Here is a 13,129-nt window from a genome sequence, read left to right on the forward strand (position 1 = left end):
TAGGCTAAATACAAAGTCAAATATGAAAGTCTGTAATAGAGACTTTCAACCATATCACACAACAAACAGTTTAGCAAGACTCTGTGAAACTGAATGAGCTAAAATGTCACATGGATGGAATAAGATTGAGAATTACTCTGCAATTAAATCCATCATGTACACTGTGATATGGAATCGTCGCACGACTTACTTGCTTATAGCATGTGAAGTATGTATGTAGTACCAATCAACCTGAATCTATGTAATAGATTGTTAGATTGTGGCCAAGAACATCCAAAGTACTTGGATAAGTAACAGGATGAGTTCTTGACTTGTGGAAACAAATATAATTTGAGAATTGATGTTGCAAGCATAAACCTTAACAAGGATTAGATCCTTAGCAAGGAAGCCATTTATAAGCACGAACTAACATTAAGTCGTGGCTTGAGAATGGTAACATGGACGTGCATCCATGTGTAATGTGCAGGAATTTAAGAAAAATTTCCATGATCACAAGTGATTAGGGTATCCCAAATCATTATGAGCTGTATGGAATGAAACCCAAGAAAAGCACCATCAGGAAGTCTATTAAAATATATGTTGAGAATATTGTTGCCTTAATGGCGATAATAAAGAAGATGTTCTATGGAAAGTTTGTTGTTGAACGTTAATGATTGTAGGTTGTCAAGTTGAAGGCCTCAATCATGAAAATGAGTGGGAGCCATCACTTGGAAAATAAATCCTAAATCACATATAATCCATGAAACTCTCAAATTTTATCATCTTATTATTAAAGTGATCAGTAATGAAGATGCTAAGATTAGCAAAATAGTTATAACTAAACCTATGCAATAAGTGAACGACAACATTCACAATTGCATGAAAGAAATCAAGCATATTAGATATGGGTGTGCTTTTTATAGATGTTTTATAAAGAGTGATACTCTTAAAACATTCGGAAAAAAATCATTTATCATAAGATGAACCATTCAAGTTTTGGAGTAATTAATTTTCATGCAATTCAAATCACTCCGTTTCTATTTAATTGTGGTTCAGAATTAAATAATGAGTCCATTCGATCTTAAAAAATATTCAAAATAGGGTATCAAGAAAATGTCTTGGATAAAGAAACACCTATTAATTGAACATTGAATATTTTAATCGAAAATTATCCCTAATCAAGGCCATTTATTTTGTGGACGATTAATGACCATTAGAGATTAGTGTGTAGTATGATTTATAGAACCGTTTCTTGTGCTATGAGGACATAAATTATTTGCACAAGTATTGGTTTAGAACCATACTAGATCGACCTATGAGAATACTTTAAGAGATTCAAAATCGTTATAAGTATATCTCTCATTATTGCTATCGGAACTCTTTTCCTTGACCATGAGTATTGTGAGGTCTCTTGTTTGAGTACTAGTCCGTTTTTGATGTCGGTCAAACGTCTGCCGTAATTAGGGATTATAACGACGGCTATCAGGCGACTAGGTCCTCTTAGTAAGAGAAGCTACATTACAAGACTGGAAAATTCCCCCTACTAACAATAGGGAACGTGTCTTGTTGTTTACAAGGCCTCTCGAAGAGCGAGACTGTGAAAATGCATGGCCGTGGTCAGATGGATTTTAGAAATCATCTGCTTATTGACAGTCAAACTCATATTTTGAGAAACACTTTTTGACGTAATAGGGATGACAAATAATCTTACCCCATAGTTCGTGAAGAGACATGAAGAGACATAGGAAAGTGGGAGATTGAAAGGAATGGTGTCCTTCAAACAAGTGTATTATTCTGATAGTGGGTTCATAATTATTAGAAAGCTAATATATTCAGTAAGGTCAAGTGATCAGAATGCCTGGGTTGAGGCCTCTTCCAATCAGTACTACTAATGCATTTATTACAGCTTAATCTTGACTGAACCCTTCGGGTCACACCCAAGCAATGAACGAACCGACACGACAAATTGATTCGGAAGAAATTAATGAGTCTCCTGAGTAATTAATATTTAGACGTCGGAATTTCGAGCTTGGAGCGTCGAAACCGAGCGTCAAAGAATCTCAAATGTCGAGCCAAAGTTTAGGATTTGGCAAGACGGGAAAATGCATCAAGTAACAAGTAAAATCCTAGCCACATGAAAGGCTAGAAGAGTTCGCCAAATAGGAGCGTGCCACGTGGCAGCACACATGGCAGCGTGCCATCTGGCAGCCCACTTGGCAGCCGCCAAGTGGCAGCGTCCCATGTGGCAGCGCGCCACGGTGGTGGTACGCGAGCAAGGGGCCGTGGACCTGGGTGACGGGTCATGGACACGAGCCAAAAGAAAGTGGCTCAACCGAACCCAACTTGGGGCTCAAGGTTAGGTGAAACATGGTTAGCTCACAATGCATGTGAGTTGCCTTGGGGACCAAGTGGGAAAATGGTCCTCACCTAACCATGTGACACTTGTTACTTGTTCCTTGGTTTATTTAACTAAGGGTTGAATTCATCAATCTTTCCATGTGGGATCTTTTTGTGAAAAAGTCCCACATTGAAAGATGAGTGGAATTCACAATCTATCCTTCCTTATAAATAGCCAAAGCATGGCTTGAGAATTCTTTGCTTGAGTAGGAGTTTAATAGGGCATTGCCATTGCAAAAACCCTTGAATTCATATAATACTCGGGCTTTGGTCGGGCCTTGCTAACTCCGGGGAAACGGACCTTAAAGTCGGTAGTCGTTATGCGGGTGGATTTCCTTTGGAGGCCTTCGTGTTTTCGGGGCTTGCTTTCATGTAAGAGCCCAATTGGTCAGGCGAAGAACGCGACAAAGGTATATTTCCTATTTTGCCATTTTGTGTTTATTTTATGCATTGTGATATTAATTATTGCGAGTGTGATCCTTGGCACGGGTCTTTTCCGCGGAGAGTAGGACTCACCAAAACCCAACACTTACAAGCAATGGTCTTCGACGATGGCGTTCAGGAGGTACCATGGAGGTCGTCACAGCAAAACACAGCAACAAAATCGGTTACTCTAGAGACGTGTGCTCGATGGTGCAAGATACGCGTTTCTTAACTCTTTTATTTGTTTAACTAACGCTAATTTGCAGGTATCGGCGTTACAAGAATGATTTAGGGTCGCATAACGCTTTAAATCATTCTCCGTCAATATCGCTACTTTGACTTTTGTTTTTGAAACTTGGGTTTCTCCAAACTTAGTCAAAGTGGGGGCTTGTGTAGACACCCAAATGTGTCTCCCCAAAACCAAACCCAGTGATGAATACCTTTCACGTCACTTGATTATCGAACAAAGTGAAAGTGTGAAAAGTCTAATGATGCGATTTTTTTTATTAAAATATCTCTCTTTTTGTCTTTGAAAATATTTCTTTTTATACTCTATTTATGAAAAGAGGCAGTCCAATTTAGTTTGGTCCATGATAAGGGTCCATTAGTAGTGTACTTGGATTGGGCTCGCAAAGAGCTTTCCAACGATATATTATAAACTCAATTCCGATGAATAATGAGGAAGTTATGGCCAAAATACTAAATTGGGCCCGAAATAAATTTTATATGCGGCCCATTGATCTAGAGGAGAGCCTATTAATTAATATTATTCCAAAATTTATTTGGATTGACTTTAATCTTCTAGAATAATCTAGAGGTTCTTTTAAATTCTAATGGAATTAGGATTGATAATTTTATTTTGAAGAGTTTTATTTGGAATAAAATAAGTGTTTTATGAAAAAACTAGTTTTAATTGATAAACATGGAATTTGCTGCTTAATCATATTAAGAAGAGGATTTTGCGTACAAAGCACGTCTTATTTCTGACTCTTCGCAAGGCGACAAGCCTGTGGCCTGGCGCTGATACCTGTCGCTTGGCGCTGGTGCCTGTGGCCTGGCGCTGATACCTGTCGCTTGGCGCTGGTGCTTGTCGTTCGCGATAGGAGGTTTTTTATTCCGAATGGAACTCGATTTATTTTCTATCGGTTTCCGAACTATTTTTCTACAAAATAAGGTTCTTGACCCCCGTTTTTAATCATTCACAGTCATCAACAATCTCTAATCTCTCTCTCTAAAGCTAGCAACTTATTCCCTCTCTATTCTCTTTCTAAACCTTATTTTACAAAATTCCACATTCACAAGTTCTAGACACACCTAGTCAAGTTCGAAGTTGCCTTCTCCCTAAACGTGAAAGGTTGATAATTTTTGAGGGTTTGGTCCCAAATCCCTATTTTAATTATTTAATTTAATTGTTTGATTTAATATCTTCCTTGAAGTTACTAACGCGTGTATTTTGTTATTAGAAAGAGATTAGTGGCATCCAAGTAATTATTTGCTTTAATTATTATTATTTTGATATAGAAATCATGCTTTGATTATTTTGATTCCTAATATCATGTTAGGATGTCTTTATGATTACTAGTAATATGTTTAGGATAATAATTAAAATTTCTAATACTTCTTCCGTTCTATTAATATTGCAACATGGAGGAACTTACGCATGCACATTTTATATGCTAAATATCTATAAATGTGTAAGATTAAAAATTATAAAAAGTTGAGATTATGAAAGTATTTTATGAGACGAATCCACCAAGATTTCACATTACTATATTTTGCTTAACGTATAAATCATATTACATGGTCAAATAAGAGTAATGAATAATGCATTGTTGCAATAATAACTGTACGGAGGAAGTATCATGTATGTTTCTAAAGTCGAGAGTCCGAGAGTCTATTAAATCGAATGTGACCAAAAATAGCAAAATATGCGGTGGAATATTTTTTCATTATCATTTAGTTTCCCCTTAAAAATGGCAGTGAAAGTGACAGAGAGCGGGAACGCGTAGCTCTTTCTCCTTCATCTCTGCTTTACTTTGCTTGTGCTGACAGTCATTTCTCATCTTTCGCTTAAATACCAAGCCATTTCCCATTTCTCGAGATCTGAGCTTCTTTCTTTCTCTCTTTTCTAGCTTCCTCTTTCACTTTCCCTCTTCTAATTTTCCCAGGTAATTTTTGTTGTTTATTGGGTCTTAATTTCATTCTTTCATACTAGTTGAATTTGTTTTATTTTTTCGATCTGATTATCATGTATTGATTGTTTTCTATTAGTTTGTTTTTTTGTTTGTAGTTTTTTCAAGTGTTTGCAACCCTTTTGTTAGTTACCGTTGGGTTAATTTTGTCAACCAAATAGGTATTTAGATTTGGTTGGTTCGTCTTGAGTTATATTCGAGTGATAGTTATTCGAGTGATGAGTTATTTGGCTTGTATTGGGTTGGGTCGGCTCGATTTTGATTTTCAAAATGTCCAATTATTCATCATAAATAAAATCAACTGCGAGTACTGTATAATTTTACTGTACTAGAGCTAAAGCACAGCATATGCTATTCGCGAAGGAAAACAAAATAAAGTTATTGGAGTCCTTTAACAAAAAAAAAAAAAAAAAGGAAGGATTTGAGTGTTTGAATTGTGGTTAAACATGTCTACCATTATAATATTGATTGATTTTTGGGTTGTGCCGGGTCAATTACGAGAGGGTCTAAATCGAATGACCTTAGTTTGGGTCTGGATACTAGATCGAGGTGAATTAATTGCTTTTGTCCGAGTCAATTTTGTCAGGTGAATTAATTACTCAGGTGCGGAGGTCTTTATTTTAAGACTGGAGGGAGGGGCCAGGGCCAAGGGTTGTTAAACTGAAGATTTGAATTTAATATTTCAAAATTTTAGCTAATCTATTTTAGTCCACATGATTTGGGCGTCATTTTTAGATTTGGTTTAAAAAATTACAATTCACATGTAATGCAAATTGTAGTTCTAGATACATTTTATATTTCATCATTAGTTAAATAAACTAGATTAATTTTTTTAAAGTAGTACTTCCAATGGTCAAAGATCGAATTTTGTTGCTAACTTGGGAGCATTTATTTTAATTATATCTTTGACTTCATTGCAGTATAACTGCTGTAGTTGTTTCATAACATTTGAGGTTTCTATTTCAGGTAGAAAACATGGTTTCTCCCATTGAGACTGAGACTGAGAAACAGACACAGGAGAATGAAAAGCCGACGTACAAGTACTCCAGGCATCCGCGTCTGAATGAGAGAATTCTTTCGTCCATGACCCGAAGATCAGTTGCTGCACACCCTTGGCATGATCTTGAGATAGGTATATCATTCACTCTTATGATCATTCAATCGTCGGGTTTGGAACATTGGACCCTTACATTTAGTTTATTTTGTTTCGTTTCTGTAGTACTTCTTCATGTTTTTGATGTTGGTTTTTATGTAGGTCCTGGAGCTCCTGTAATCTTCAACTGTGTAAGAAACTTAGACTTTAGTTTTATAAGCTAATTCTAATTGTGATTAATACATTGTGGATTAGTTATCTTTCTTTTGTTCTGTTTTGTTTGTTTTGTGGTGGATAATTTTTCAACAGAAGAGATGTTAAACTGGATATGCTTGTTAATTGTGAAATTGTGTAGTCTTTGAGAATTAAATTACGGGTTCGAGTTTTATATGATCTCCCCTTACACCTCAATCAAGGATGCACCACTTTTCATGCGTTTAATTAATATTGGTATTGATGTTGAAACTGAAATGTTGAATATTCGTTCTTGAGGGACACAGTTTAAGGCCATACGGGTTACATTTCACTATTTCAGTATACCTTACCCTATGGCCTACTTAGGATGGAAACCTCTTGAAACGATTTTTGATAATATTGGTGTCGATGTTAAAAGTTCAATTATGATAGAGACCCGAGGAACATTATTGTAAATTAAGATTCGAATGAAGGGAAAACAGAAAATCAATACTAATTTGATAAGGAAGCTACTGCACTTCATTTCGAAATTCGAAGTGGTCATCAAAAGATATAAAAAATTCATTTAGTGTATTGAGTTCTTGTTTGAGCAAGTAGTAAAATGTTGATTAGTTGCTATGAAATCACAGCTTTGTGACTTTATCTGTTGTGTACATGCTGATCAAATAGCTGAAGAATTGTTTACCGGATATACCTTCCTTCAATGATAGAACATTGTAATAGCAGGATCCTGAATTGCTCCACTAGTGTACCTTTTTTGCAATAAGTTTTTTTTTTTTTTGTTTTTTTGTTTTTTTTTATCTTTTCCTTTTCTCTAAACTTCTGTAACTAGTAGGTGTCGTTACTCATGTATTGGCACTTGGCCTCTTATGAATACCCTTGTTTCCTCATTGCTTGCTAAGCAACCCAAGCACACAGGACTGAGAATTTTGATCTTGCACAGTCTTTTTTAGGTGGATTTTTTTTTAATAATGTTAATTTGACTCTATAATTGACATGTTTATACATCCAGGATCAACAAAATATACATCTACTTGGTCCTGTTTAAGGCTAAAAACCTAACAAAAGAAAAAGAATTCAATGAAGGACCTTTGTTTTTTGATGAAATGATATCACATTAATGACATTTTTTTGCTATCCTCGTGACGTCGCATTTTTTGAGAGGAAAAATTCATGACAATAGGCTGTTATTCTTCTGGAAGCCACAGTTTATAAAAGGTTATTATAATGGGACAAGTTCAACTTTGTATGTAAAGTATTTGTGTAAATCCCGTGGAATTTGCTGTAGTGTTTGGTTGAAGCACACATTATCTTCTATAATCAAAGTTCTATTCTAGGAAATTAAAAACTTTTTCTAAGCCCTTTGTCTGTGGCAGTAGCTATATAAAACCTATAGTGGCTTTGCTGTTAGCTTTGAACCACAAATATGCAATATGAGAATCTCTCGAGGGTTTATGCCAGAAGATGACCTTAGGATTTTAAGATTGATTGGCATTTAAAAGAAGAAATATTAACATTATACGTTTGGTTAGTATCTGCTGATGTACCGTTCTTGAATGCAATTTTCATTAGATAAATTCATATATCTAAATTCCAAAGTAAAGCTTACAAAATTGAAGATCTATAACACTTCATTTATTTTGTTAACTAGAATTGATTCAGTATGAAGGTATGGTTCCACAGCTTTCACCATTCATGCATCTTTGACTTCTGCAGGTCATTGAAATAGCTAGAGGGAGTAAGGTCAAATATGAACTAGACAAAAAGACTGGTTTAATTAAGGTATGAAATGAGCTTGGTTGTATTTATTATTTGTTATGGTTCATTCAGAATAATATTTCCATTTAACATTACAAGTTATTCTCGTGCAGGTTGATCGTATCCTTTATTCATCAGTTGTATATCCCCACAACTATGGATTCATCCCTCGAACACTTTGTGAAGACAGTGACCCCATGGATGTCTTGGTTATCATGCAGGTACTTTGTAGATGAAACATGTAGGATACATATATGATATATGTGCGTTTATTTTATTTACTTGTGTTTTTGTATCAAAGTACTTTTGCAGTCAATTTAGTGTTCATATGTTTCTTTAACAACAAAAGATAAATTCTCAACGGGTCATGTCAAAATGTCAAATTGAGATAAAGCTTTGCTGTCGTAGCTTGTGGTCTGCCCATTAGATCAATATAGTTCTGTTTTTCAATTTGTTGACTAGCATTTACTCAGATTAGTCACCAGTCATTAGTGTAGCCAAAAGTGCTGCAGATTCTTGTATTCTTAATGAGCTGTAATGCTGACTAGCTTACCATATAATTTAATATCACATGATGAAGATGAACCCATATTTTTTTTCTTATAGTTTTATTGACGTCTTTACAGTTTGATTCTGAAATTTTCATGTTTTGTTACATCTTTTGTAGAGTTTGTTAGCTGTATTATCATTTTACATTAGGAGCTTGGGTTATAAAATTCTGTAAATTTATTGTTTTCCAAATTTTTAGGAGCCTGTTCTTCCAGGATGCTTCTTGCGGGCAAAAGCTATTGGATTGATGCCTATGATTGATCAGGTTCCTGTGTTCATCCTGGAGTAAAATTCTCTCACATTTAAGAATGTTTGCTAACTATTCAATGTACAGGGGGAGAAAGATGACAAAATAATTGCTGTTTGTGCTGACGATCCAGAGTACCGACATTACAATGACATCAAGGAGCTCCCACCACATCGTTTGGCTGAAATACGTCGCTTCTTTGAAGATTGTATCCTCTCAATTTGCTTTTTGTTTGTTTTTGAAGTTTCCATTCATTTCCTATTACAATCTGTAGGCTGTGGCAGTTTCTTCTTCCTTTTGATTGCTATTACTACCGGAATGAGTGCCTAATTTTGAGAATCTCTTTAATTCAATTTGTTTTTGCCCTTGACGATTTCTTCAGATAAGAAAAACGAAAACAAGGAAGTTGCGGTTGATGATTTTCTGCCTTCTGCATCAGCTCACGAGGCAATCCAGTATTCCATGTATGTTTTGCTCCTCTACAAATTAAAAAAAATAAAAATTTCACTCTGCTTCTCATTAAGTACTTCCGCTTGGGGTCTGACACTTATTAAGGTACAAAAGTACTTGTGTAGACGTGTAGATATGTCCTATGGTGTTTTTATTGATATCTGAGGAGAGAGGGGGTGGGGGAGTATATAATTTTGTGTTCTCGTGTTGTTTTTGTCAATCGAAAAGCACATTGCTAATTGAGAAAAATCTGTAAGCTATCTGCCAATTGTTAGATAGGGCCATAATATCTGCAGTTTGTGTTGTTTTTATCTCACATCATCCTTTTATTGTGAAGGGATCTTTATGCAAATTATGTTGTGGAGACATTGAGGCAGTAGTATTCCTTCATCGACTGCATATACGTGGAAGTTTTGTATTATAAGCTTCTTATACTGAAATTTTTTCAAATGGCTGTATACCGTCTTCTGTTGAAATGAGAAACAGTAATGTAGAAACCTTGGTAACACTCATTAAATGCTTATTATCCAAGCTGAATGCTTACATGTGTGTAATAACAATCATAAGCGTTGTAATAGTCCTCAATTTCTTATATGAATTGCCTTTCTTCAGTATGCTATTTTTTAATTATTTACTCCATTCGTCCCCAATTGATAGTCACTTTTGTCATTTTTGGTGACTCAAAATGTTAGCCACATTTGCTTTTTTCAAGTACCATTAATATTATTTTTCTACCAAAATTCTCAAACATTTGCAAAAATATTTGTGCAAATTTAACTTTTCCATATAAATTTTTACTTTCTCATATACTTTAATTACTTTCTCTTTCTACTTTTTTATATACCCAATGTAAATTTACTTTTTCAATGTACTTTCTTTAATTCTCCTTAATTCCCGTGATTTTTCTTCAAAAATTACTATCAATCGGGGACAGAGGGAGTAATTGATTGTTATTATGACCTCGTATTATTTTTTAATTATTTAATTGATTGTTATTATGACCTCGTATTATTTTTTAATTATTTAATTGATTGTTATTTTAACCTTGTATTCTGTGGTTTTGGGGACTTTTATTTATTTATTTATTAAATAAAAATTTATTCATAAATAAAAAAAGTCATATGGCATCTACAAAGAGATTTGAATATAATAAATACATGACAATTGAATCAAATAAAAACATCCTTTCAGCAGAGTTACGATTGTTGTTGCAAATCGTCTATTCTTCGTATCATCTATTATGTCGTCGTGAATTACAACCTTTTTTGACAAGGGGGCCTATCGATCTGTTGTAGTAGTGAATAAATTTTTCGTTTGATTCATCTGATTGTTGTCGAAAGATTAACCACTTTCTCGATTCTGCACAAATTTTTACTCATGAACAATTGTACCATATTAAATACAAATAATAAAGACAAAACTAGAACAAAGTCCACCATAGGGGACTTGTTGTTTTTGGTATTTTTACCCTGCTACATGGTTCCATCAGAGCGTGACATGTGTCACCCTAAGAAGGCCTCCAAATGGACCAACCAGGGCTTGACACGTGACAGACAAATACCCTTAAAGGGCCCATTTCCCGAGTTTGTCGCAAAGGCCATCAACCCTAAGATAGGGGCACAAACTTCTATAACCCTATAAATAGGGAGATTTCCCCAATTATTAGGGCACATTAAAATCATTACATCATTTATTAATCTCGAAAACAGAGAAAACACCTGATCTCGAAATCCGAGAAGATATTTACTTTCTACACGTTTTCACTCCGAATGTTTACTAAATGTCACACTCACTTTTGGGTCGACCTAGGCAAGGCCGTTGACCACCCAGCATAGGCGCGCAAGGCTTTCGGGATCCTACTTGCCTACACAAGCAAGTGTGCGCTCGATTAAGGAAGAACGAGCCAAGTGAGGCTAGAGTGGCTCACTACCATGTCTAAGGCATGTGAGGTTATCATGGATGACCTCCGGGTGCTTAGATCTTGGTGCTAGCAAAGCATCGGTCAGCTAGGCCTTGGGCCTAGGGCTAGCACGCGCGCGCACGAATAGATCCTCGGAGTGTTTGCATGAGCAAAACTCCATAACAACCTTTGATACTTATTGAGGGGGCTTATTAGGACCCTAATAGATGATAAATGGCCTTAGGGCTGAGATTGGGTTCAAGGATTGGGCTTGAGAGCCCATTATTGTGTTACTGTCAGTTGGGTTTTCACTAGTACTTCAGGGCCAGATAAAAAAAAAGCTCTTTAGGGGGCGAGTGCTCACTCAAGGGTTAGGGGCTGACTTAAGGGTGGCCTTAGGGCTAGGGGCCTTGGGCATGGTCTTAGACATAGGATAGCCTATGGAGACTATAGCACACTTGGATGGCTATGGTGGACACTTAATAGGACAGACCGACTCGATAGTCCTGGCTAGGAAGGATGCGGGCTGATTAACAAAGGCTGAGGGCTTAGTACAGTGCATGCTTGCTAGTGGTGCGTAGTTTGACTAAGGGATGCTCTTGGGATCATGTTATGGTGTCTGTATGGTACTAACCATAGTGACTCCGGCATGGAGGAACGAGTGCGGCCCGGGTCAACGATGTCTTTGGTGACTTCGACGAAACCATGGACTTACGCGGCCACATGCTCGATGCTAAGGAACGACCTCGGCTTGTAGACTGTCTACCCAAAGCTCTCCTTGGTGGACTACTTATATTAGGGACTCCTTGACGGTTATGCTTAGTCATCGTGGTTGCATGCGGTTGCCTTTATCTAGGGATTGGCTAAGTAGTGGGGATGGTGGGCGGTTATAGGTAACCACCCACGTTGCACCACTCTCCCTAAATTGTTGGGATGGTTATGCTAAGGTGGAACATGGGTAAGTATGGTTCCTAAAATATAGGACCATGATGTTAGTGGGTTGGCTAACGGTTATCTTGACCATGCCCCTGACGTTGTCAATCGGAAACACGGTTAAGCCACACCAAAAGCCGGTTCCTATAAAATAGGAGCACCAGAGTAGTGGGGTGTAACCATGGACGTGGGTAGTTATTCTAAAAGGATAAAGCCACGTCATCTGGAAGTTACCCCACTCACTTAGTGGCCCTAGAAAATAGGAGCACTAAGGGAGTGGGCGGTTACGCTAATCAGGCGGTTACTCTTACTAGGCGGTTGAGCGCCACTTAAGCACACTGATGCATGTCCCCTAAAATGTAGGAACATGGCATAGTGGGGTGTGACGGTTACCAGGCGGTTACAAAAGCATGCTGAACGTGGATAACCCCCTTGACTACGTGGACAAGTCCAGATTCATCCAAGTAAGCATCCAAGTAGTGGGTAGTTATAAGATCATGGGTGTAGTGGGCATAGTGGGCAGTTATCCTATCTGACTGGGCTGTAGTCAGTGCCTATAAATAGGCTAAGACATTCATTTGCTTGGCATCGAATTTTGGGAGTTCTAGAGAGAGATTATAGAAAGAGAAACTCCTGTAGTTTGTAAGCCATGAAATTAATAGTGTTTAAGTCGTTGATGCTTGTCTCTTATCTTGTGTGCATTCATTCTTTAGTGCTTGAGTGTTAGGCTGGTTTAGACTCGGTCTAGACAACATCATGGACCCTCTTAGGTCCCTAACTTAAAGAAAAAAATGTTTGTCCACAAATTATCCCGTGATGATGAGTGTCATTTATGGCACTCATAGGGTAGTCTTTTAGGGTTATTTCTTTCCCCTTTTCATGCTTTCTTATCTTATTTTTGGTCCTTTTTCCTTTAGTTTCTCTTTTTCCTCTTTTCTTTATGATTCTCGTGTTTTTATCGTGTTTTCCTTTATTTGTCTCTTTTTCCCTTTTATTTCCTTTCTTTGTGTACT

At 36.7% G+C, this 13,129-nt stretch overlaps 1 protein-coding gene across 1 annotated transcript; it reads left to right on the plus strand.

The window, feature by feature from the left end:
• Nucleotides 1-4,702: 4,702 nt before the first annotated feature.
• LOC110684558 (soluble inorganic pyrophosphatase 1-like) lies at nucleotides 4,703-9,897 on the plus strand. Its single transcript, XM_021860998.1, has 9 exons — nucleotides 4,703-4,967; nucleotides 5,958-6,123; nucleotides 6,247-6,275; nucleotides 7,996-8,061; nucleotides 8,151-8,258; nucleotides 8,786-8,851; nucleotides 8,921-9,041; nucleotides 9,216-9,297; nucleotides 9,621-9,897. The coding sequence occupies exons 2-9, from the start codon at nucleotides 5,967-5,969 to the stop codon at nucleotides 9,661-9,663; spliced, it is 672 nt and encodes a 223-aa protein (XP_021716690.1). The 5' UTR covers nucleotides 4,703-4,967; nucleotides 5,958-5,966; the 3' UTR covers nucleotides 9,664-9,897.
• Nucleotides 9,898-13,129: the final 3,232 nt, after the last annotated feature.

This window comes from Chenopodium quinoa, unplaced genomic scaffold (assembly GCF_001683475.1).
Source record: "Chenopodium quinoa cultivar QQ74 unplaced genomic scaffold, ASM168347v1, whole genome shotgun sequence".
Lineage (NCBI taxonomy): Eukaryota > Viridiplantae > Streptophyta > Magnoliopsida > Caryophyllales > Amaranthaceae > Chenopodium > Chenopodium quinoa.

Excerpts from the sequence above, each read along its gene's own strand:
- LOC110684558 (XM_021860998.1), top strand. The coding sequence starts at position 5,967 with ATGGTTTCTCCCATTGAGACTGAGACTGAGAAACAGACACAGGAGAAT. Across the intron at positions 8,062-8,150 it reads AAAAGACTGGTTTAATTAAG|GTTGATCGTATCCTTTATTC; the intron begins GTATGAAATGAG and ends ATTCTCGTGCAG. Across the intron at positions 8,852-8,920 it reads TGATGCCTATGATTGATCAG|GGGGAGAAAGATGACAAAAT; the intron begins GTTCCTGTGTTC and ends TTCAATGTACAG.